Source organism: Protopterus annectens, chromosome 16.part0, assembly GCF_019279795.1.
Source record: "Protopterus annectens isolate FY-2018-M chromosome 16.part0, PAN1.0, whole genome shotgun sequence".
Lineage (NCBI taxonomy): Eukaryota > Metazoa > Chordata > Ceratodontiformes > Protopteridae > Protopterus > Protopterus annectens.
In genome coordinates, this window is record NC_056750.1 from 639,566,554 (window position 1) to 639,593,464 (window position 26,911).

Here is a 26,911-nt window from a genome sequence, read left to right on the forward strand (position 1 = left end):
AGTTTGTCTTGCTGCCTGGCAATGCTCCAGGTTGGAGCTTGCTGTTTGTCATAGGACTTGCTTAGGGATGAGTGGATTTGTATTATGTGCAGGCGGCAGCAGCAACTGGCTGGACTGTCTGCAGTTAAAGAAAAGGCCTTTAGGTTATAGTGCATAGTGGCTTCATCTGGATAGAATGTTTTTTGATTTTAATGTTTTTACCTTGCTAGTATTGTGAAGAGGCTTGCTAAGAAGGAGATCTATGTCGTCCTCTTCCTCCTCATACCTTCCTCCCTTTACCTCTTCAAGAATGTTTCTGACTGCTGGAGATTTTTTTTTTTTTTTTTTTTTTTACATCTTTTACTATGTTCATCAACATATTGGGCTTGGTTGACTTGTCATATAAGCCCAAGTTTTGTTCGTTATGACAGACTTTTTTAATCTGACCTCATATTAGAAGTGGTAGCCCTGTGATAAGGGCTACTGACAGCCCAGCGACACACTCGTCCCCTGTTGGGTCAGGATGACTATCATGACTTTAAGTAATTATCTGTAGATTCAACTCTGCTTTTGTACCACTGTTTTTATCTGTGACAGAGTAGACAAGTTATTGTAATAATATTTATCAAATCCTGTTTTTTTGTTTCAAAATCATCATCAGTATGTTTTGGTATTCCTATTCCACCCTGTTCTCTACTGGAGGCTTCCCATATCTTTTTAAAAATATCAGGTGGACCACATGCTATAGAAATACTTGCAAGTCTCTGTTAGTGGGATTTTGCATTTGAACATAGACCTTAAGGACTTTTAACATATTTTGCAGAGAGATTTCATACTGAGAAGGGAAGGGGAGTCTGTTGTCGTATAAAAGTTGTCTGCCAATCAAGGCCTTACTACATTAATAGCAGGGTCAGTGTTATTATCCTGAGCAGCTGCTGGACTGGACATTTGGGCATCTTGCTTTTTGGTCTGTCATCTTTTGATGATGACTCCAAAGTCATAGAACAGTCATCATCTGACTTCTGGCTAGAGGGTAGATGCCACTGATATTCCCTACCACAGCAATCTACTACTATCAGAAATTGCATTACTAAATCTTTTAGGAGTAACAGTCCTTCTCAAGTGTGTATGCTTTGTTTTTATAGTGTCAGTCACTTGTAATTTTCTCTCTTGACAATAATTCCGCATGATTATTAGCATCTTATGTTTACCTGCTAGGCATATTATCATCGTGTCACTCTCTTGTTGATTCTGTTTAAGGAATGTGGTCTGAAACATGAGACTTGAGATTTAAATTCTGAAGTCAGTTTTTCAAGATTCAGAAGGGCAGAGGGTCATTCAGTAAATCATGATGGTTACTTGTCTTCTCTTCATCAGCCTATAAATGACTAAAATAAAATGCCCAAACTATGAAAGAGATTAATAAAATCCAACTAATTTCACCATGAATTGTCAGTGGTGAGAGCAGAGAGAAAATTTGATGGATGAATTCTAGCATGAACTAGCATTGTAGTGTCATAGCCGGAGTACACTTCAGTTGAATAAACATCACCCAGTCAATCCAAGCAGTTTTCCAAGGTTGTAAAAGTCAGGCGTACTCTTCATAAAACAAAAGGAGACCTAAAACAAATAGCAGCATAAAAATTAATAGGCCTCTTTGTGACCTTCCTTATTGGCAGCATGTACACCGTTAATAACAAGGGAGACAAACTCCAACCCCGGGAAGAAAATTGAGCTAAAACAGTTTTACCCTGACACCGCATGCTGAATATGGTCTGAAAGACAGGAAGCAGACTAATCCAAGATGGAACCAGAAAGTCCACAGTGCGCCATCAAGCAATTAAGAGCCCTGTGATCACAATGTCAAAAGTGTTCAAGAGATCATGAAGAGGAAGATTGAATACTTACTCAGATTCTTGCCATCAGGAGGTCGCTGATCAGCTGAATGAGTGCTGTCTCTATACTATGTGTAGATCTAAATCCAGACTAGATCCAGCATGGATCCAGTAACTCATGGAACACTATATGGGATTACAGTTACATAGCTCACCTTCTCATTACCCGTTTTTTTTACAAAGGGAAATATAAAGACATGGTGATGATTCTCAAGCTTACACCAAAAGACAGTTTCTTGAATGATTAAGGTAACCAGATTTTTTAAACAGAAGGGAAACACATCGGCTCTCAGTAAGGATCCAAGCAAGTGGAGAAATAATCTAAATTTGAAACTACATCCTTAAAACAACTGACAGAGTATATTTGTCCACCTGACAGATAAGTGGGAAGGTCATGCTTCGTTAAAAAAAAAAAAAAAAAAAAAAAAAATAGCATTTTTGCCAATTCTGTGTAAAGCCTCTGTTGCCTTAGTCTCATAGGTAGTGGGACAGGGCTCTAAATGAGTTCTGGAAAACACAGTAGTATCTTCACCAAAGATTTTCAAAGAAACTTTGTCATTTAGGACCATACAAGTGCAGCCTAAGTGAAATTACAAATGTCAGCTGATGAGAGAAATGCAGTGCAAATAATGTAGATACAGCGGTATCAAAGAATACCATAAAAAAGAAAATAACACGTATGGCATGCAAGAGGTAGTACACATTACATAAACACATTCAATACCCATTATCCAGGTATAATAAGTAAATACCCACCACCAAACCCCCACACTGTTAAGATAGAGAATAAATAGAGACTTAGTGAATAGCAGCTGTTTAGTTACCATATTGCACTTGTTAACCTTAGACGTGATTCAGTATAGCCATCATATTGCATAATAGTAATGCTGGTGGTAATTGCTCAGAGCAGCAGGATTAAATGAAAAAGAGGCATCAGTGTATCAACATTATGGTTGGTGTCCATATTAAAAAGTCTGACAGTTGTAAGATACAAGCTGTTCCTCATTCTGATAGTCCTACATTGGAAGCTGCGGTACCTCCTTCCAAGTTGCGAGAACCAGTTGTGGGCCAGATGGATCGAATCAGCAAATATTTTATATGTTCTCTTTCTTGCTCTTGTACAGAAAAGCTCCTGAATAGAAGAGAGGTTTGTGCCCAAGATTGTCTCAGCCACCCTTACCACCCTCTAGTTTCTTCTCAGCAGTGGTGCAGTTGCTGAACCATCCTATAAAGTTGCTAGTGAGGATGCTCTCGATAGCTCTCCTGTAAAAAGTGGTGAGACCAGATAGTGAGAGTCTGGCCTTTTTGAGCTTTCTTAGGAGGTGAAGCCTCTGAGCCTTCTTGACTATATGGTTGGTGTTAGCAACCCAGGAGAGGTCATCAGAGATGTGAAGGCCCATGAACTTGGTTGTTTTGATTTTCTGTACTACCTTCTCTTTGATAGTGAGTGGTTGGTGAACTATTGCCTTTCTCCTGAAGTCCATAATCATTTCTTTGTTCTTATTAACTTATGGCAAGTCAATCAGTAACATCTTTGCTCTCGGTCATTGCTGCCTATTGAAATTTTGGCACTCAAACTACCGAGTGCCAACATGCCAGGAAAAAAAAAAAAAAGATTGGAAACTCAGGAGAAAAGCAAATCTCTAACATTGCTCTTCTCCTTTTAAACTAAAGCACCCCCACACCCCTGAACTTATATATAGCAACTCCGAGATTTCTATACCTTAAAGAAAAAGGAATATTCTGGGAAATGGACATCTCGGACTTAGTATATGCAAGTCCATTTTTTTTCAACCATTTAGTCTCCATGTTTTGGGACTCGCTCTAGTGGGTTCTGATGTTTGAAATGGTTACTATCAGTTACATTCCCATCCATATATTTTAGTGGGATATAAGAGCAGCCTTCATTGGTTTTCTCTTAGAACCATACATTTTTTAAATAAAAAAGGGGTGAAATTAGCTATACTTAATTCATATTTTCTATTAGCCATTCTTACAGATTTCCTCGAGTCTAAGGCACTTCATGTATACCTCAGTTTGTTTATGCCCAAGGACATCATTTGTTCTTTGTTAAACATCTAATTTTCCTTGTTGAAAGCCTCTTGTCCTACCCTTCACAAAACTTGTTTGGTGCATTATCCACTATTCTTCCAATAAATGTAGTCAGTATCAGTGAAACTAGATGCAAAAACCTTATAGTTGTGGTTTAAGATTGAAAAAAAGCAATAAAATTTAACTCTGGAAACACCCCTGCTACGTTTTTTAATCACTGATCATAACATTTCGACTTGTAAGCATTAAAAATCAGGACAAAGCCAAATATAATGGTTGGACAAAGACCCAAAAATATGTTCAGGTTTTAAATACTGCTCTTACAAAATTAGAAAGCTGCTAAAGTAATAGGATTTGTGTTTGTATGCATTTTCTTAAGGCTATGAAGTCTGAAACTGAAATGACTGTCTTTATTTAGTGATTTCAGTACTCTGTGATTTGCCAGAAAATGACAAATTTTGTGTGTAACAGACCAAAACTATGAGGTGAAAATCTGGACAGTTTAGAGGTATGTCACTGATATGGCCTCCTAAGAAACTGTGATTTTTGCTTGTTGCAGTGCCAGGTTAAACATGTGGACCATATACTCAGGAAGCTATTCATTAAGAAATACCTAAGCTTCTACAGGAATTCCATCGGGGCCTGCAGTATTTTTATTTTATTTCACTTAGAACTGTCTTGTCTATGCATTGGTACTACATGCTGTTAATGCATTCCTCATTGCTGCTTCAGACAAAGTTGTTTAATCACCCCCAACCACATTTCCATTTTTCTTTCCCTTTCTAGATCACCATCCTCAGATTCATTATAAAGTCTTTCTCAGTACTGCCTAAGGGCCTCCATTATTCCATTTGGAACCTGCACACAAGTCTTCCCTTGCGTCCGTAATTCTTGTTACCATTCTATTCACCAGCTGCTCTTTTAGCCTTAACACCAGAGTTTCTTGCTTCATGGGAAATTATCAAAATTTGCAAAGTTATTTTTGCCTTCTGCTCCCTTAGTTCAGATAGGCCAGCTGTTCTGCTCATCACTCCCAGTATGCTTCTTCAGCTACAGTTCCTCCTGTCATACCAATCTTCTCCGTGTCTGATGGTTATACCTGTACTGTTTTCAGTTTTTCTTAGCTTTGCTCCATATATGCTCATGTAAACTCATCCATATTTTTTTCTAAGTGATTCTTTAATCCTTTCCCACTTAGTACACACTCCCATTTTCATTTTTCACACTGAATAAGATTTTCTGTGTGGCTCATTATTGCTTTCTCAAGTTCCTTCACTGAAGGAACCCATAAACTAAATTTTCAGTGCTGACACACCTTTCTTTCATTCAGTTGCAGCTCCAGAAATACTGGGGAATGATCAGACGAAACTTGTAGTAGATAGTCCAGAGATTTCCCCATGTAAGAGTCCTCCCCTGACTATAGAAACATGTAACCTTGCAGCTGAGCCATATCTGTCAAAGAGTGTATTTCATTTGGTCACACCTTAATATGATATGCATATCAACTAGATCAATAATAAAGACGTACAAACTTAAAATTGATCAGTTTTTTGGCAAATATGCTCTGGCACTGTTTCTGTTCTTGTCTGTGGACAAAACCCAGTTCCATGCCTTGCCCGTGTACTAATCCTTTCCTGAAAAACTGTCCATGTTCATAGGTAGGTACTAGGCTATTGGCCCTAGGGCCTATACAAGCCTAGCCAAAAAGGTACCCTGGCTTTCGCCACCCAAGAAAATTACTTTCCTGTGCCCCTGTCGAGCAGAGCCACAGAAGTGAATCCCCGAGGTGAATTTCCTATTACCCATCCAATCATCAAGATTTTTCTTGAAGAGTGCTAATGAGGAGCTCTGTTTGACATACATAGGTAGTCTGTTCCAGAGTATGGGAAGTCTCTGGGACAGGAATCTATCCCTCCAGCATGTTCTGTTTATTGTGGTGACAAGGTTTAGGTCCCTAGAGCGTGTAGCTCGGAGGGATTGGGATTTCTTTAAGTGGAGCATGTCCAACAGCTCTGGGTTTGACATAGCTTTGTATGTTAGGCAGAGATCGCCTGTAAGTAGGCGATATGCGACGGAGTAAAGCTGGAGTTTTTTGAGACTGTCTGCGTAAGGCATCTGTTTGAGGCCAGTAATACTCTTTGTAAGGTATTTTTGCGGCCTTTCCAGTTGTTGTAGATGTCTTGTGAGGTACTTACCAAAAGGGGCATTGTACTCTATAATGGGTCTAATGAGTGATGAGTCGAGGGGAACAATGACCTCTTTTTTTCTGGATGATAAACCTTTCCTGAACACTCGTCTTTTTCACATTGGCAGGATATGCATGTTAGTGAAATTATCCTGCCTCTGTAGTTACTGTTTATCAGTAGAAATCTACCTTCTAAATTTGTTTTCCCGTGCCTGCAAATCAAATATTACAAATTTATTAACTAAGGTAACCACTCCCTGATGCCTGCCCCTTGGATAGTAGCAATCGCCCCCTCCCTGATGCCTGCCCCTTGGATAGTAACAATCGCTCAGTACTTCAGAACCATGTGTTTCACATAATCCTCTATCTTTGAGTCTCTTGAAGCATCAGAAATAGTCACCGAATCCTTTGAGTACCAGACATCTTTGTATTTTAATTTAGTATGCCTGAGGGATGTCAGGGTTGTGATGGTTGGTGTATTTGGCATGCCTGAGAATGTCAGTGTTGTGGTAGTACATTTGGCATACCTGTGAATGCCAGTGTTGCCTTGCATCTAAATGAAAAGGAAATGAAAAAGAAAGTCTTTATATGGTAGACAGATTCCGGATAAGTATAGCCACACAGCTTGCTTGATCTGTTGGGGAGAGGCTCACAACATTTGCTTTTGTAGCATTTGTCAGCCCTTTCTTCACAAAACCATATGAAGTCAATAGATATCTTGAGAATCGATGTCTCAAAGCCCTTGCATAGGCATCAATGGATACAAGCTAAGGTATCTCCTACTTCTCCATTCCAACTACTAAAGGAAAACAATAAAAGTGGCTTCCAAAATGGCTTTTCCATCAGTCTGTCTTCGCTGGTTCTCTTGGACAACTCTACAGTGGCTAACCACAAACGAAAAACGTTTTACAAAGTAAGCACTATAATAGATTTGATGGAATTCAAAGAGGAATGAAAGTCCACTTCTTGGATATAACATTATTAGGTATTATGAATAATAAAATACAAACTGGTATACAGAAAGTTTGAGGAAAGCAGTCATATGGTGATAGTTGTCTCCCCTCTCCCCATACGATCAAATCTATTCCCTATGGAGAATTTTTAAGAATCAAGAGGTTATGCAGTGAAAAAGAGGATAGTGATAAGTAAGGCAGTAAATTTTTTTTAGTTAGGGGCTATAATGTAAAGCTTGTGGAAGAAAGTAAAGAAAAAAGTAAAAACGGGCAAAGAGGCTTGGATAAGTCCATTTAGGTTAGTAGAAAATCATGAAACAAAAATTATTTTTGTAAATAAATATACAGTCTTTTTTGAAAAAATTACTCAATTGGTAAAATAACACTGGGGCATTTTGGAAAAAAAGTAAATATCTTAATATGAAAGAAAGTGGGTTCCCTATGTTTTTATATACAAAAGGAATGAGTATAAAAGGATTTATAGTCCATGGAAGGTTTCAGTTTCGTTCAGTGAATACAGTCTTAGAGACATCAATGCAAGGCACCTTCCTTTGTGGAAGGTGTAGTTGCTGTCAGTTTGTTATACATGGTTTTGACAACATTAATTGAAAAAATGTGTTAATATGGGTGTATATTCCTGTGACAGTACAGAAATAGTATATGGACTCAGAAGTCCCTGTGGTAAAGTGTATATAGTGGAGAGTAAACACTTTTGGGGAGAGATTGAAGGAACATTTGAGGGACATTAGAAAAAATAAGGAAGAAAGCCCAGTGCCATCACATTTTAAGGAGTTTCACAATAGTGAGACAATAGGTTTAGAAGCTATAATGTTAGGACATGTTAAACCAATTTATGGTTTAGATATAAAGAGAAAATTATGGAGAATGGCATCTGTTATGATTTTAAAGTTTAAAACTTTAGTCCCAATAGGGTTAAATAGGGAATGTCACTGGAAATGTTTTCATTAATAAAAGGTGGGAGTAATTGTATTTAATTGAATAATTGTGAAATTTAGTACATAAGGAGAGGAAAGATGAACAAAAGTATACTCTGTAAAGGCTGCAAAGCCGAGATGCTAGAGAGAGGACTATCATTCACGTGCTGCCATAAGGGTGCGTTTTTTTATTTGTGATGTTACACTGTTTGAGTTTTGAACAAAGTGGCAGAGGATTTTATGGTGTATTTCTTCAATTTTCCATTCTTTTAGAATATAGACTGTTTATTTTGGATGTGTTTTTATTAAATACAACAAAAGGTAATCACTGGCTTTCAGTTTTTTTTCATTTGTGGTTGTACATTGTTTCTGTGAACTGGTGGTTAAGCAACTGTTATGGCCAGTGATTCCTTTGTTTCTGCCAAGAATTTTTAGAGAGACTTTGCAAGAGGCATCTCAAAGAACCCTTGATAATTTTTTGGTTTCTGCTTCGGAAGAGACATTACTGAGTCAAAAACAAACCCAGGAATCAAATACAGTTATTGTTCAAGGACAGAATGCGGTACCGCTATCTTCCTTTAGTGTTTTGGCTGAAAGTAAAAGTCAACATGTTGCAGTTGTGGGGAAGAATAGAGAGGTAATGGCTTCCCCTGAACTGCTACAGCTTCTTGATAGAGTGGAGAAGCTGTTATATAAGGAGACATCGGTCTTCTTTAACTCCCTGAGCTTGCAGAGATACATTGAACTCCACATTACACCCCAGGGTCTGCAAGCTGTAAAAAGTCCATCTTCTCCATTCAGTTTAAAGGATGAGGAGGATAAAAATGTTCATACTCTGTGGATTGCTGCTGCTCAAAAGTACAGTTTAGAGTGGGTGAACATCTTAAAAGGAAGAGATGACGTGAAGAGGCGAAGGCTGATCATGGAAACCAAGAGATGTGTCAGAAAATAGTGGAAAAATCAAATAATGCAACCTTGGAAAATTTTCTAGTTGGAGTTAATGATAAGTTGACCGGGTATGAGATGGAACTTATTGAGAAAAAAAGACAGATTGCACAGAGACATTAGAGATTACGAACGCAATCAGGCATTTGTGATATCAACCAATCAGCATAGACCTCATTAACGTATGAGGTTTCAACAGGAAGGAGGAAGAAGAAATGCCAACGGTTATGTCCCTGCAGTGGGGAGTGATTCCTTGTTTGTTACCGGGGATAGTGAGGAGGAAAATAATTTTCCGGGGTTACCAGAGGCGAGAAATCCGGACTATCTAACAAAAACTTTTCTTGAGCCAGGGAAGAATAATAAGAAAAGGTCCAGAAATTAAGACTATGGACATGAAAGCTATGGGAAATATTACCCCAATTCCCAGACAATTAAGAGAGGCAAGTGGCACTATTATAAGCACACATTCCAAGAGAATTATGTGGTTAATTTATCAAACTGTGTATTATCTGTAACAGATTTAGCAGTACTAAACAAGGGTTTAAAATTTATACCCACGGCTTTGCCAAGGGTTCATGAATTGGTGTGAAATATTTAAATTGGTTAGAAAATTGAATTTGATAGTATTTTTTTCCCAAAATGGTAATACATGTGATAGAGACAGTATAGAAAGTGAATCTGATTTAAGTGAAGAATGTTTTCAGTCATGTGTTTCAGATTTTGAAATGGATGCATATTGTAAATTGTATATAGAAAATGTAACATGTAAAAGTGATTTTATGCCTGTTTGTAGAGATGATAGTATTCAACAGTTCTCAAATGCATTACAATTTTCTTTTGAAAAGGAATGTGGTCAGATAAAAAAGTGTAAACAAAATTATAAATACAATTTTAGTAAAGTAGAATAGTTATGTTTGCAAAAATAGAGTCAAAATAGAGAACTTGTTTTTAAGCCATCTGATAAAGGGGGCAAATTGGTAGTATTGAATTATATGCAATACTTAAAAATGTGTTATACCCATTTGAGTAATAGATGTATATGCAGTAGTAGGGGTGGATAGTTTAGAAGCAGTAGCCATGTACAAAGTTATTGATGAAAGGATTAAGATTAAAATATTTGTCCCTTGAAGATGTGCATAAAAGATTTGCAGTCAAGGAGAATATTATGACTTACTTCTTTTGTGTCCCCCCAGACAAATACACAAAAGTATGGTTGATTCACCAAGATGCTCCATAGTATCAGCATGGATACTTTACACATTATCTAGCCCTGTTTCTTCATACGTATCTGAGGGCAGTGGTAGAGAAATTAGCTTCATATATAAAAGATTCATTTGATTTTCTAGATTAAATAAAGAAAGTGAAGTAGGAGGATGACATGTTTTTCCTGGTCATGGATGTTACTAGTCTGTACACCAATATAGAACATCTCCATGGCTTAGAAGCATTGTTATACTTTCTAAAATATACCCCCAAGATGCATTATGTTTTAGAATTGGTTAGTTTTTGTTTGAGTTATAATATTTTGAATTCACTGGAGAGTTTTATAAGCAATTAAAAGGAACTGCCATGGGGGCAGGTTTAGTCCCCATGTATGCTAACCTCTTCATGGGGATGTTCGAAAATAAATGCATGTATAATAAAATATTTTTTTTTTAAATATGTTCAAAATATAGATACATTGATGTTTTGATTTTTATATGTGAAGGGGGGTGGGATGAAGTGGAGACTTTTATTCAAGAAATACAAAGTATCTGCTATAATATTAAATTTGATGGAGTTCAAAGAGGAATGAAAGTCCATTTCTTGGATATAACATTATTAGGTATTATGAATAATAAAATACAAATGGATATACATAGAAAGTTTGAGGAAAGCAGTCATATTTTACATGGTGATAGTTGTCACCCCCCCCCATTATCAAATCTATTTCCTATGGAGAATTTTTAAGAATCAAGAGGTTATGCAGTGAAAAGGAGGATAGTGGTAGAGAAATAAGTAAGGCAGTAAAAATGTTTAGTTAGGGGTTATAATGTAAAGCTTGTGCAAGAAAGTAAAGAAAAAGTAAAAAAACAGGCAAAGAGGTTTTGAAAAGTCCATTTAGATTAGTAGAAAATCATGAAACAAAAATTATTTTTTGTAACTAAATATACAATCTCTTCTGAAAAATTAACGCAATTGGTAAAATAACACTGGGGCATTTTGGAAAAAAGTAAATATCTTAATATAAAAGAAAGTGGGTTCCCTATGTTTTCATATACAAAAGGAAGGAGTATAAAAGGTTTTATAGTCCATGGAAGGTTTCAGTTTCCTTCAGTGAATACAGTCTTAGAGACATCAGTGCAAGGCACGTTCCCTTGTGGAAGGTGTAGTTGCTGTCATTTTGTTATACAAGGTTTTGACAACATTAATGGAAAAAAAATTGTTAATATGGGTGTATATTCCTTTGACACTACAGGAATAGTATATGGACGCAGATGTCCCTGTGGTAAAGTGTATATAGGGGAGAGTAAAAGAACTTTTGGGGAGAGATTGAAGGAACATTTAAATGACATTAGAAAAAATAGGGAAGAAAGCCCAGTGGCATCACATTTTAAGGAGTTTCACAATGGTGAGACAACAGGTTTAGAAGCTAACAATTGTAGGACATGTTAAACCAATTTATGGTTTAGATATAAAGACAAAATTATGGAGAATGGAATCTGTTATGATTTTAACGTTTAACACTTTAGTCCCAATAGGGTTATATAGGGAATGTCATTGGAAATGTTTTCTTAAATAAAAGGTGGGACTAATTGTATTTAATTGAATAATTATTTGTGAAATTTAGTATACAAGGAGAGGAATGGTGAACAAAAGAATACTCTGTAAAGGCTGCAAAGCCGAGGTGCTAGAGAGAGGAGAGAGGATTATTATTCATGTGCTGCTATAAGTGTGTATTTTTTATTTTTGATGTTGCACTGTGTTTTGAACAACGTAGCAGAAGATTTTTGGTGCATTTCTTCAATTTTCCATTTTTTTTGAACTATAGACAGTCTTTTTGGACGTGTTTTTTATTAAATAACACAAAAGGTAATCACTGCCTTTCATTTTTTTTTCGTTTGTGGTTATACATTGTTTTGGTGAACTGGTGGTTAAGCAACTCTACAGTGGCCTTGGTGTCCTTGGGCCATCAATTGCTTTCTTTTGTCCTCTCTGGTTCTGCTGCATGTGATTTTGCTAAGACTCGGGAGCCTTGTGCTTTCATGAGCTGGATGTCTACCTATGGCTGAAAAGAGAGAACCTTGCTTAGTAAATTCGGAATGGCCAGATGGTTTTCCTCAAGTGCAGCGTTTTGTGGTAGAGCAAATGTTTAATTTGTCCAGGGCCATGATGACTATGGAATCCCGTTGATTTGTTGAACATAATTTCTTAGAAAGAAAATACAAACATTCCAAGCATATTTCTCCTCCTTTCACCCCAGCTGCCAAAGAAGCAAAAGAGGAATAGTGTAGATTTGTGAAGACTCTTCAGAACTTCTTATTCCTTGCAGTCTGCTGGCTCAGCCTCTTCCCAAAAAAAAAAGATCTCCTTCTCCATCTGGTAGTGACTGATCTGATGTGAAAGAAATAGGGTTGGATTATGCTTCACAGATGTCTTCCCCCGATTCTCTGAAATTAAAATCCGCTGAATGCGTCACCTAAGTTCCCTATAGAAGAATTGGCTATCCCTGGCATCATGTTTAGAATGAAAGACTTTTCATATGGGAGGAGAAAAGTCTATGAAACTCTAACAAGATATTGCTGACTTCTTAAGTTAGATAACCCCAAACCTGTGGTTATCCCCCAATTACTGGTTCACTGGAAGATGGCTTAGTGCTGCCTATGCTGTTCCAGGCGATCAACCCCCTGCACGCACAAATCCAAATAGAGATCCCAGTCATGTAAATTTTTTGTTTTTGGTAACCCTTTGGCAGACACCAATATTATTTCTTTTACAAAGGACACTTCCTCCAGTTTCCTACTAGTAACCTGTAACATTAGACAGAGATGGAATGGCATTTTATAATTATGGTGGAAAATGTTTATGAATCTTATTCTAGCTTTGAGTTGTGAATTGCCAATCTCATGTGGATAATTTTTTGCTGGCAGTTTCCTCTGATATGAATAAAATGATTGCTGAGCTCCCTTCCCCTCAAATAAAATTCTTTGTTCAACATAGTTTCTTCTGTAACTCAAATAATAAAACACTCCCTAAAATCCTGTGATATCCTATGAGGTTACTAGGCTGTTGGCCCTGATGCCCTTATAAGCCTAGCCAAGAGTTTAGCCCATGTTTAGACACACTATTTCTGAAGATGTTAAAGCAGATACTTAATGCCCCGTTGGATAAGGAAGTGTTATTTGGTAGCACTTCTGCAGTAGTTTTAAAAATGTATAGCTGATACAGTATCCCGAGCAGCAGTTGGATCAGTCATGCTGAGATTTGTGTGGCTCAGGACACACTATTTCTGAATATGTTAAAGCAGATACTTAATGCCCCGTTGAATAAGGAAGTATTATTTGGTAGCACTTCTGCAGTGGTTTTAAAAATATTTAATTAGAGGGAAAACTTATCCAAGGAGTAAAACAAATTATCTGATGTCAATTTTAATTTATTCCTTAACAGTTGGGTATGGATCCAACTCTGCCGTTATTTTAGCTCATGTGCCCAACAGAAAGCTCTTGAGCTCCTCCCTCACCCGTAATGTACTAATACCTGATATACTTCAGATCTCATCTGCCGCTTTCACATTTGGATGTGGTCACATTGAACTCTCGGTTTGTTCCTGTATTGATAAGTTTTTCTTTCTTTTGTTCCCTAAAAGATATCAGACTTTTTCCATTTCTACATCCTCCCTTTCTAAACTTTTTAGTGTAGTCTTTTTACCATAGTTGGTAATTTCTTCTTTCCCTTTCCTCCTTACACTTTTAGTGTAATTCTAATCATCATTATTGGTCATTTTTCTTTGTTTCTATTCTTAATATTTTTTTATAAAAAACTTATTTCTACTATTTTTGTATTACTATTTTCAAATTGTCTGAAAAAGGCCCTTCTGCCTTTAAAAAGTGCCAGAAATGTGGGAACAAGTTGCCTCTTTCTGATGCACATGCTTTGTACATATACTGCTTGGGCACAGACCATCTTCAGGTAGACTGTTCCATTTGTAAGGCCTTCAACCCTCAAGCAGTTGCTGATAGGAAAAATAAATTGAAAGGATTGCTACCTTCATCCTTTTCTTAGGCTATTTCTGGAGCTGAACCTCCCAAACCTAAGTTAAAGGAGCTTTCAACTGAGTCTTCAAGGCTCTCGGGATCCTCATCTCCTTCATCAGATCAACCATGGAAAGAAAAAGCATAAGCTGGATCTGAAGACTGCATCTGCTCAGCTGGTGTCTGAGTTGACAAAGGCTTCCTCAGATCCTAGCTTCTCTGATCTGAGGCCTTTGCTCAGAACCAGGTATTCCCCCTCCATAGATCTGGTACCCCCTAGAGTACCTTCCCCATATCTTGAATCCCACCAGATTTCTAGGTCCCTATAAGTAACTTCTTCTTCTTCATGTAGGAGGCAGACCAAGGCTGATGTGGACAGAATGGTGAAATTTCTCTCGGCGCAAATACAGATGGGAGTTCACCCAGCTCCTTCCCCTTTGGATCAGGAAGCCCTTGTTTATAATATGCCAGTTTCGTCTCCTTTTCTGATCCAACCTACTGTTTTGGAGCCCTTGGATCTGAGTCTCCCTGGACCATCTGGATCGGATCTAAAGATGTTAGTATCTTCGGCTCCAAGGCTGTCTTTGAGTGCACCGGCTCCTACTGTTTTGGAGCTGGATGACTCTGAGCCAAAGCATCCCTGTCACATCTGAGGCATTAGAGTAGACTGCAAAGTTTCCAGAGCCATCTCTTCCCTTTTGAAACCTTGGCTTCGACCTTTGCCTTGGGTGTGGACTGTCTTCAGGACAGGGGGAGCTGATGGAGCGGAAGCATGGCTTCTCTGCTCCATTGGCTTCCTTCGTCGTGATGCATTCTGCCTTTGAGGTGGTAGAGAGAGTGTTCTCTGCTTTGGCAGGATGGATGGTTCCTACCCCCTTAGATCCTCTGTCTGGATCCCGTGTGTCTCTGCGCCTGGAGCTCCTTCATTCTATGCCACAGGGACAATCGTCCCAAAGTCTCCAGGTTAGACAGCAGGGTATTAGTTTCTTCTGAAACTTCTCCTGAGCACCCCACTGAAGAAGTCCCTAGGAAGAGGAAGAAGTGCAAGAGAAGGCACTTGGACTGTCTTCAAGAGTCTGTCACCAAAGATACTGATTTTGATGAAGGGGAAGGGTTCCCAAAATCACCATCCGAAGATGTCTTGTTCAGAGATATCCATGAGATTCTTAAGGAGAGGGCTGATTGGTATTGATAACCCTTCCCCCAGAGGAATCTGTATTTCTGGAGGCCTTTGGGTATAGGTAACTTTACCCACTGAGCTCATTGACTTGATCTCTAGGTGGGTGTGGGTGGAGCCAGACACAGTTGAGCCAATCCCCAAAAGACCAGAGTGGATTCTGGCACCGTCTGTAGGAAGGGAGTTTTTGAGCAAGGGAGTGACGGTAGTTGCTGTGGTCATCGCAGCAGCTACAAAGAAGGAACTTGCAGAGCAGATTTCCTCTGTCCATCCCCTTAACAGGGAGTCAAGAGCTTTGGACAAATTTGGGAAGAGTGTGTATGCTTCATAAACTTTTGCCCTCTGATTGCTGAACTACGTGGCACACTTTGCTAGACTACAGAGGGACACGATACTATCAAAATACCTTTTTGGGATCACTACTGCGGAGACTCTAGCTTCTTTAGCCTCACAGCTGGTGACCCTTCAATCCATTTCTAATTCGTCCATGAGGCTTATCTCTCATGCAGCTGAAGGTACCACAAGGGAGGTGGGTTCTGGCATTTTCATCAGGAGGCATGTCTGGATGCGCTTGTGTGATTTTTGCAGAGTCCTTCAAGTCCTCATTTGTCAATGCACCTTTTGACGGTACTTCTTTTTTTGGCCCCAAGGTAAAAGACACACTCTACAGCTGTGAGAAAGATGAAAAGACTCTGTTTGCAGTGGGCATATGTTTTTGACCCCTCGAAGAACCTTCTCTAGGAATCAATGAGGTGGTTGAAAGATGTGGTTCAGAAAGTTCTAGGGTCCCTTCCAAGATCCATGTGGAGATAGTTCCCCCAGGGGCAGAGGGGGGAACTTGAATGGAAGATGCTGCCCATGTGGCAGAGGAGGCCTGCAGAACCCACAGGTCTAGAGATGTCTTCTTTGACAAGACCCTACCAGTGCTCCTGTAAGGAGGCCTGATTGTCCCCCTATGGAGGCAATCTGGGGTCGATTATCCCTGCATCAGAGAACCTGGCTAGACATCACAAGAGATATGTGGATGCAGAGGATTATTTTCAGAGGTCATATAATTCCCTTTTCCCTTAACCTCCTTCTGTATGCAAATTTCCTAATGTTCCACCTAGTCAGAGCAAAGCAGCAGCGCTAGAAATATAAACCTCTAGAAATGAGTCATCAAAGAGGTCCCACCAGACCAGTTAGAATCTAGAACTTACTCAAGATTATTTTTAGTGCCAAAGAAAATAGGGGACTGGAAAGCAATTTTGGATCTCGGCAACTTGAACAAATCAGTTCAACTTCCAAAGTTTCGGATGGTCGTGGTACATTCTCTTCTGCCCTTGTTGTGCAAAGAGAACTAGATGTGCTTGATAGACCTTCAGGATGCATACTATCACATAAAAATAAACCGACAATCCAGAAAGTATCTACACTTTCGGCTGGAGTCATTACCAATTTAGAGCACTGCCTTTTGGTCTCACCATAGCCCCCCAGGGTGTTCACCAAATGCATGGCAGTGATAGCAGCTCACTTCAGACTGCAAGGATTCAGAGCATTTCAGTACTTGGCTGACTGACTCATTACCGCCCCATCCAGGCATCTACTCATAAGAGCACGAGATTAGGTACTCCAGACTTTTTCCCATCTGGGGAAAACCATAAATTACAACAAATCTCAGAACTGTTTCAAACATTAGAATTTATAGGAACAGTTTTCAACATGGTATCAGATATGGCTTCTCTCTCAAGAGTACAAACTGTCAGATTCCTGGTCAGAAAAATAATTCACAGTACCACACTCTTAGCCCAGTTGATTCTACAAGCCATAGGATCTATGTCAGCAGCAATAGTCCTAGTTCTTCTAACAAGATTTTACATGAGAATTCTACAGTAGATGTTAGCAACACAGTGGTCTATTCTTTACCAACACATGTTAGCCCAAATAAGAATCACTCAGTCATGCTAAAGATACCTTTGGTGGTGGATTTGATTAGATAAGGGTTCTACAAGGCAGGTCTTTCATTTTCCCTCAGCCCAAGCCCATCGTGTTTTATGGCACCTGTTTACCCTGAGCGAGTAATCAAGGAGCCCTAATCCTCACCACTGACACTGGTGAGAGGTGGTCACTAAAAACAGGAATAGGAATGGATTTGTACAGTATTTCAAATGCTATGCATGAAATGCAATTTACCCCAAGAGCTGACAGGAACACACTCCACTGGGGCTGGACGATCTCTCTCCAGATCCCAAACAAGACCCAAATTGGAGCACTATGTCCCATTTCCAAGTATCTGACACACACACACACACACACACACACACACACACACACACACACACACACACACACACACACACACACACACACACACACCTGAGAAAGGCTGACACAAAATCACCAGCTGTGTCCCTGTCTCCAGACTGCAAGGTAGATTGCTACCAGCCAGATACTCTTACAAAGGGTAACCAATTATACTGTGTCAAAGTAATATTGATATAAATGGTAGTGTGTGACCGAAGCAGTAAGACTTTTCAGAGTGGCCACAGTGTCACTAAAATAAGCATAAGTACTCTCAAGATGATAAAATATTCTCTAAAAGATTAGCCACAATGAAAAGGTATAAAAATATTTAATAATGGGTAATAAAATACAGAACAGGAGAATACTTAACTCTGTACATTGTAACTAAACATTTCCAGTCACAGGAAATATAAAAATAACAGCTGGATAGAATCTCACAGATGCAGGAAAAAATACTAAACTAATTTCACTGTATTATTCCTAACTGAACTAAAGAGAAACTGTCCCTAGTCTAACTCACGTATTATAGCAAGGCAAGATGTACTGCTGAGATGCTTGCTACCACAATGCAAGATGAGATACTACACACTGATTGAACTGTACAACTAACAACTGAAATGTGATAACTGACATAGATCTTTTATCTCAGGTTCCAAAGGAAAACAAAAACAAACTGTGCTGCCAGAGTTCCATTCTTCAGCTGGTTATGTAATGACATCACATCTAGTCACTTGACTCTGGCACAATTCACCTTCAGAACTCGAAGATTCTGTTGCAGCATTTTTAACATAAGCAACTTTTACAAATACATTTTTAATACATACATCTGTAAAAATCATTCTGACAGTCAAATGACATAAGATTATTTACAAAACTCATCCAGCCATGCTGGCATATGCCACACGTGCACTGTTTTACTTCCCATGGTACACCTGGCAATACCTCACAAAGTCACAGTGACTACAGACACATCCCAGATTGGGTGTGTGTATGGTGGCTCTTCTGAGAAAAGCAGTCCAAGACACTTAGTCCCCCGAAGAGGCCAACAGCTGTATCAAATTTCCTGGGAATGAGAGCAGTGCTTTCAGAGTTTCAGGCATTCGAAGACTCTCTCCCTTTTAGAACAGTTGCGATGCAGACTGACAATATGTCAGTGGTTTGCTACATCAACAAACAAGGAGGAACCAGGTCTTATCCATTGTGTTGGGAAGTCCTCAGAGTGTGGCAATGGCCTATCTCATCCAACTGTTTTCTGATAGCAGCGCACATTCTGGGAAGTCCAGTGTGATGACACAAATTGAGCAGGTCCATTCTACTACCTCATGAGTGATCTCTCACCCTGAAGGTGGCAGAAATTATTTTTTTCCAATGGGGCCAGCCTTGCGATCTCATTGCATCTTCCCTGAACAAGTGCAGCAGGTTCTTTGCCCTAAACCCCCACCGGGGGAATTTCTGACAGATGCTGTACTACACGATTGGCCCCCAGTCTCTTCTGTCCCTAACCTCCAACTCCCTTGGCTCAAATTTCTACAGAAAGCTTTCCGGTTGAAGAGCAAAGTTATCCTCATCGCACCTTACTGGCCTTGACAGATTTGGTTCCCCTTTCTTTGGCCTCATCTAATTTACCCACCTTGGATTCTGGATCTGATTCCAGACCTCCTCTCTCACCTGACAAGCATGATTCATTTGGGTATCTTAAACCTAAAGCTGACAGTGTGGTTTCTCCATGTCCATTAATAGCCAGACAGCATATGCTCTTGTCCCCTGCCCGTCATATGTGTTTTATCTTCCTGTAAAGCTTCTGCAAGAAAACTTTACAGAAGTAAATGGAGCAGGTTTGTTTTTTAGGTGCTTCAGAAACATATCGATCCCTTTTCAGCCCCTGTACCGTGTGTCCTTGAATGTTTGGCTACAATTTTCAAATAAAGGAGCTAGTTCTTCAGCAATTACAGTTCAGTTACCAGCCACCTGTAATTTCCACATTAGATAAAACCAGGGTGGAGTTCTCAAATCCAAACTTTGTAAGGCCTTCTTGAAGGGTACCATTCCTTTGAGACCTCCTTCTAAAGATCCATCTTCTCCATGGGGCTTAAATTTAGTACTACAGGCCTTCATTCATTCTCCATTTGAACCAGCAGCAAAATGTGATTTAACGTTTCTGATCTGGAAGACCTTCTGGTAGCATTCTCTTCTGCTAGTAGGATTTCAGAACTTCAAGCATTATCTTCTAAACCTCCCCACTCGTTTTTTCACAGAGATAGAGCAACATTATGAACAAATCCTTCTTTTCTTCCTAAGGTGGTGTCAGAGTCTAGTATCAAACAGTCTTTTAATCTGCCAGTTTTCTTTCCTAAATTTGCAAACAATAGTGAATAATGTTACACTTATTGGACATTTAGAGACCATTATTTTTTACTTGCACAGAACAAAAAAAATTAGGAAGACTGATCAATTATATGTCTCTCTTGCAGATTCTAAATTTGGTAAATCAATTGCAAAGGTAACTTTAGACCGATGGTTGACTGTATATTTGTCTAGAACAAGTTGTGTCTGTCCTTACCAAAACCTTGAAGAGCCCATTGAACAAGGTCCATTGTACTTTTTCAGTGTTTCTTTATAGGGCGGGCTTCCACGGACGATATATGTGCGGCTGCAACTTGGGCCAATCCTCATACCTTTGTTACTCATTACAAATGGATCTGGTTATGAGGAGAAGAGCAACCTTTGGCTCAACTGTGCTCAGGAATATCCTTTGTTTGAGTCTACCTGGGATTTTAGGTAACTGTGGACTCTGTTCCAGCTATTGAGGAATGAATGAAAATTGGCAATGTTAGATAAAGAAGTTATATACTCACCATAACGTTCCATCTTTGTTGTCCATTTGCATTCTTCCTCAACTCCCCTCCCATCAGACCCCAACCATTTTCACAATTGAATTCTGGAAGAACGAGAACTTATAAGGACACTACTGTTCCTTATGTTGAGCTCCAGACAATGGCTTTTTCTGTCAGGAATATTATATTAATATTTCTTACTTTGTCAACCAACAAACAAGATCTGAGGTATGTTAGTGGTTGGTGTATTATGGGTAAGGGAGGAGCGCAAAAGCTTTTTGGTGGCCACGGCTAAAATAACGGTCAAGTTGGCCAAGGATTGGATCCAAACCCAACTGTTGAGAAGATTGAAAATAGACAGCACAGATGGAACGTTCTGGTGACTACATAACTTCTTTTTTCAATCTCCTATCTCAAAATACAGTAGAAATTGCCCATCCAGTCCTGGGCCAGTTTTAGGAAGCACTGTAAACAGTCCCAGCATTAGCTTGGGAAATGACAGATTAAGACAGTGATGGCGAACCTTTTGGATTCCGTGCGTAAAATATTTTGGAAATGCGTAGCTTGACTCTGCTTGCATGTCACCCCCCAAAAAAAATAGATTCGATCAATAAATAAATAAAAACAAAATAATTAAAACAACATGGCTCTCAGTTCATCAGGGATAAATCTCAACAGAATCGAGGACAAATCTTAGAAATAAGAGACATGGACAGTTTTAAACTACTAGTACTATTAATTTGAGACACTGAGAAAGAAAAATGAACGTGAATTAATATAAATTTTTTGAAGTAAAATTAGTTTATAAATCTAATTATTGTCATTAAGTGTAAAAAGTTGCCAGTTTTAGGAGGGATTAAGAGGGGCAGTTGAGAGGAATGTAAAACAACACACTTCTAGAAATTGACTACTGCCCTTTGAAGAAGTGTATCCACAAAGAGAAAATGGTGTCAGCACTGCTGTTTGCAGACTCTGTTGAGAAAGTATACCGAAATAGTCTTTGAGGTTAATAACTTCCTTACCTCTACAGCAATGCTGTTGAACTGCCTCTTGGCACAAAGTAGTTAAATGCACTTCATGCAAGCAACAAATGCAAAAGCATTTTCTTACGTAACTCTGGTGTTGGTGAATGCTGGTGTTTCACCCAAAAGGTGGAGGCGCGTCACCTTTGACACGCATGCCATAGGTTTGCATCACTGGTATAAGATAATGTGCCAGGGAGGGTAAGAGAAAATTAACTAGTACGGACTGTCCCTTTAAGGCTATGTCAACAGTGATCAATTCAAACATCCACTGTTATAAGTTTATTTAAACTTGTTCATACTGCAGTGTTTAATATAGGCAGCTCTTTCAAAGTACCTCCCAGAAGCCTTATTCAGAGGTTTCTATATGTTCTGGCATCCCTAAACTGTGTAAAAGGCTTCTGACCCAGTCATTCCCATATGGATACCGGGTTGGCCTATTCTTTCCCCTGAAGATCAGTCCTACATTAGGGACTATGCTACTGTGCTGGATCTGTAGAAATGTCCACTTCATTCTTCCTACCTTTCCCTGTAGTTGGCCAGCTGATTCAAAATGACTACCTGGACAAGGAATGGTATGCAAGCCCCCATCCATGTCATCCCTGATTAAGTGATGTACGAGCTACTTATCACAACCTGCCTGTCTCCACAAGCAATTGCCTATGCATGTGTAGGTATTGCTAGTGTGGTAGGCAAGACTACCTTCCTTCCTCCCAAAATGGGACAAGATGTGTCTACCTTTCCAGCCTATCATCCCAAACATATCCAGTTCATTGCTAATCAAACACAGATCACATGAGTCAGTCATGTTTTCATCCCTGTAAACATGGACCTGGGCATCATAGGTTATTCTTTTTTCATGAAGTTTATTTGAAAAATACTTATTTCTAAAGGACTGGAAATGAGAGACTGAATTGGCTAGTAAAGAATGGCTGATGAGTTACTGCTTATGTTTACAACGATAGATCCAGTCATAATAAATTTAAAACTAAGCTGTTAGAATTCTGATCAGAATATTCCAGGCAGACATTTTGAGAGAGGTGTCCATTATAGGTGGTTAGGGCTTTTGTGATCCTATGTGATTTATATCTGTAAGCAGGTCATGTTACTAGGTGTAGTGAAAATCAAATATGATGTGCTGGCTGCCGAATTTATGTTGAAATTCGCTTCTCTTGATTTATTTCCTTTTCAGTATGTATGACACAGTAGTCTAGTAGTCTGTAGAGCCTGGGGGAACTTTGGCTCTAATCTAACATAGAGGGACATAAGACTTGGTATAGTTTTGATGAGGAGCTTTCTTCTGTGTGGGAGTTCAGCCAGTATGATTTTATGGCCATTTCATTAAGCATCCTTATATTTGGACCTAGGTGTCCCTCCATTATTAGTTGTATTCCCAGGTGGGTTACAGATGAGTTTGTAAATGATTTGTGCAAGTCCAGTTGCTGTGAAACATACCCTATGAAAGCCACTTTCAGTGAACCTGAAAGAAAGCTTTTCATGCCGGGGTGGTGGTGGGGGGGGGGGGGGGTGGCAAGCCTCTCTGCACTCCATGTGAAAAAAAATCCTGCACTCAGCTTACTAACTCTGTGGTTGCACATCACTGAGGAAAAGGGGAGAACTCAAAGTTCGCTGAGAGCTGGTTTCAGCAAATTTGTCTCAGAATGAGTTCTTAAACAACTGTTACATTCCCTTCCAGGCATCCATTCCTGTGTAGTTTTTCAAATCATAGTGTTGATTTGCTGTTGTCATAGATGAGATTATGCAAATGTTATTTCTGTTTTCTCATTCAGCATGATCTACATAATTTACTATATAATATATGAGTTTGAACTTCTTTTTATGGGGTACCTTTGATTTAATAACATACTAAGCCCCATGCAAGTACGGTATGGTGCAAGGCTCAAGAGGGAACTTGCAGTTCCCTTTAGGAGAACTAGGAGGGGAGGGAGAAAACACAGAAGGCACATGAACGAGTTTGGAAACTATGTTGGCTTTGTTGACACGCAAATAAATACCTACCCTAATGTCCATAACATTTCTTCCATAGAGTTGACCACTGAGGAGTGTAACTTACTGAATAAAGGTATAGGATTTGTTCCCAATTTTTTGGTGTCTGAATATTCTTTTGTGCAGGATGTTGTTAATTTTTGTAGGAAACCTTAATATGAGACTTTATTTTGATCAGGTGGTTGATAACCAGGGTAGAGATGTCAATAGTTTCCGGTAGGACTTCCTCATTTGTACCCCTATGAATAAATATGTTGGAATATTTCAAAATTTAGTTCTGAAAGATTTACACTTAAGCAAGTTTATAGTCACAGGGGTTTGGATAATATAACAAAAGATTAACGTCAAGCCTTGTGTAGGCTTAGGACTAATAATGTAGTTATCGATCAGGCAGATAAGGGGGTGCAGTAGTCATTTGGCATTGGGACAAGTATCAAAAGGAGGCTGTTAATCAGTTGTCTGAACATCAGTATTATCATTTGATGGTTTTGGATTCAACATCAGTCTTTAAGAAGGAGATTGATAGTTTCTTGGCCTTTGAGGAAGGGATTATCTCAAGGCAAGTTAAATATCATTTAACAATGGTAAACCCCACGAGAAAAAACTTCTACATGTTACCAAAGATTCATAAAAACTATAATCTATCTTCTGGTAGGTCTATAGTGTCAGGGAGGGGTTCTTTGACGGAACCCCTCTCTGTTTTTTTGACTAGGTATTTGGAACCTCTTTTGCAACATGTATGAGCTCGTATACAATATACTACCCAATTCCTCAATATAGTCGCGGATATGCAGATTGAGAAAGGTTGGCTACTATGCACCCTGGATGTTAATGCATTGTACACTAATATTCCACATTGGGCAGGTTTGGCTGCCCTAGAGTTTTGGCTTACATAGACTTCCTTGTACGATCCTGGGTTCAACATTTTTTTTTATTATGCCTTAATAAGCATGTGTTGAATAAAATGTTTTCTATTTTGATAATTCCTGTTATTTACAGTTAAAAGGGACAGCTATGGGAGCGTCCTTTGCTCCCATTTATGCTGACCTTTTTATGGGATATATAGAACATCATTTGATATATGATACTAGTCATAACATTTATTTAGAGGCCATGGACATCTGGCACTGCTATTTGGATGATTGTTGGCTGGTTTGGCGCTCTGATAACTTTTTACAAGAATTTGTGGATTATTTAAACAAAAATAAGTGAGGGATTAAGTTTACGCTAAATTAGCATCCTAAGACTATCACTTTTTTTGGATGCTCAGGTGAATGTGCTGGATGATGGCACGTTGAGTAGCACCGTATATAGGAAATACCCACAGTTTAATAATCTGCTTCATGCCACCAGCTGCCATCCGCAACATGTAATAGATGATATTCCTTAATCACAATTTCTAAGACTTAAGAGAATTTGTTTCTAGGCGGCAGATTATGACAAACAAGCTAAGGACATGATATATAGGTTTCAAATGAGAGAATATTTCAATAAAATTATCCAGAAAGTGGTAACTTCTGTGCAATATACTGACAGACAACAAGCTTTAAGATATCTAGTTAAAACCCAAACACAAAATACACCTATTAGGTTTATTATGGATTTTGGTTACAATACTGGTATTTTGAAGAATATTATATACCAGCACTGGGATATTTTACAAATGGATGATAGGATTACTGGGATGTTACCGGATAGGTGCACGTTTTCCTACAGGAGAGGTAAGAGTATAAGTGGGTGGTTTAACCACTACAAGATAGGGAACAAGTTTGGTAAGTTGAATATACAGAAGAGATTGGATGGGAGCCCTTTAGTAGGCAGCCATCCTTGTGGGAATTATAGTTTTTGGAAGCTTGTTCCAAAACAAAATTCTTTTACTTCATCAAATTGTCCCAAAATATTTGACATCTTGATTTTTGGTAATTGTAGTAGTGATTGAGTGGTGTATTTGGTCAAGTGCACCTCTCCAGGTTTTTATGTAGGACAGACTTCATGCCCATTCAAACTAAGAATATCAGAACATTTAAGTGACATCAAGTGTGGGAGAGGTAGTAATGCTTTATATAAACACAGTATGAAGCATCCTATGGCCAGATACACATTTACTATAATAGATAGGATTTATAGAAATACAAGATCACAGGAGGGATTACATCCCCTTTTAAATTTTAAGGAGTATATGTGAATAATTATATTAGGGGCTTTGCTCCCACCTGGTTTAAATGAATTGTTATAATGAGCCAATAAGATTTGTGCTGTTTTTGTATAAAGGCAGATTTTCAGGTAGCACAATTAAGTTAGAACTGATGAAGGCTATATGCTGTTTTCACCCTAGTGGTGGTGGATATTTTTATCTTGTGGTTCTGTGTAGCTGGAACAATGTCTTATTAAATATTTTTATACTAGTGGCTATGTGAAGTGCTGGCTGTTTTTGTTGGAGAAGCGGTACCTTTGATTTACTAATGATGTGCTAAATGTCTTTGACCACAAGTGAGACCCACTCTGGAGACATTGGCTCCTTTTTAGAAGTCTGTGTATTTGGCTGGTAGCACATGAAGAGAAGCTTTGTACATCTGAGTTGGGAAAGTAGATGGTTGTCTTACTTCAACCTGTCATTGTGCCTTAAACCCCGGGATTCATGAACCTTGCGCCAGGCGCACGCATGGTGTAGGCGCCACAACGCCAGACATGGCCGCCGAGCGATTCAGGTACGATCCAAACCCACGTGCATCAGTGGCGTACGCCAGAGTTGCGCCGCCTCCGGCGTAGGTATGTTAAATACCCCATGTGCGGTGTTGCACCATGCAAATGAAGGCAAGTAGCGATTCACGAAATGGCGCGGGCGTAGCATAACAGCACGGCAATGTAAACCAAAAAAAAACGGTTTACATATATCCAAACATGACATAGGAGTAACGGAAGGCTGCCAACGTCATGTGTCATAGTGGTGCAACATGGCAATGTGGAAAGAAACCGAGAATGTCAAAGGAAAACCTGCAGAAAATATAAATAACGACATAAATGTCATGTACGCAAAAACTACAGCAGAACCCCAGGACATGTCCGCGGAAGGTGAGGAGCAATGAAGTAATATGACAATGCCATAAAAGAGCAGTATAAGACACATCAGCATCACAGCCACAATACACCATAGTATGAATGGAAAGCCACAAGCACAGCCCAAGGGTTGCCAAGGAGTGGCGTCGGTGTCTGGCACCATAACCATGTATTAGTAGTCAATGCCATGCAAATGAGGCAGATAATACTGAATCGCAAAACCCCCGCCGGCGTAAGGCTGCACCAAACGGCTCAGCGGTAAAACACCGAGGAGTGGCCTAGAGGGAATACCTGTCAATCGCAGAGGGGTGTGCCGCTGTAGGAGGAAGCACATTACCAGCATCAGGACCGAGAAA

General features: G+C 39.2%; 1 protein-coding gene across 1 annotated transcript in view; it reads left to right on the forward strand.

Moving 5' to 3' along the window:
- The first annotated feature begins 11,374 nt into the window (after nt 1-11,374).
- The window catches only part of REC8 (REC8 meiotic recombination protein), a 1,573,438-nt gene continuing 1,557,901 nt past the window's right edge, over nt 11,375-26,911 (forward strand). Inside the window, exon 1 of the mRNA XM_044058157.1 lies at nt 11,375-11,555. Coding sequence (XP_043914092.1) covers nt 11,375-11,555 — 181 coding nt within the window. The remainder of the gene's footprint in view (nt 11,556-26,911) is intronic.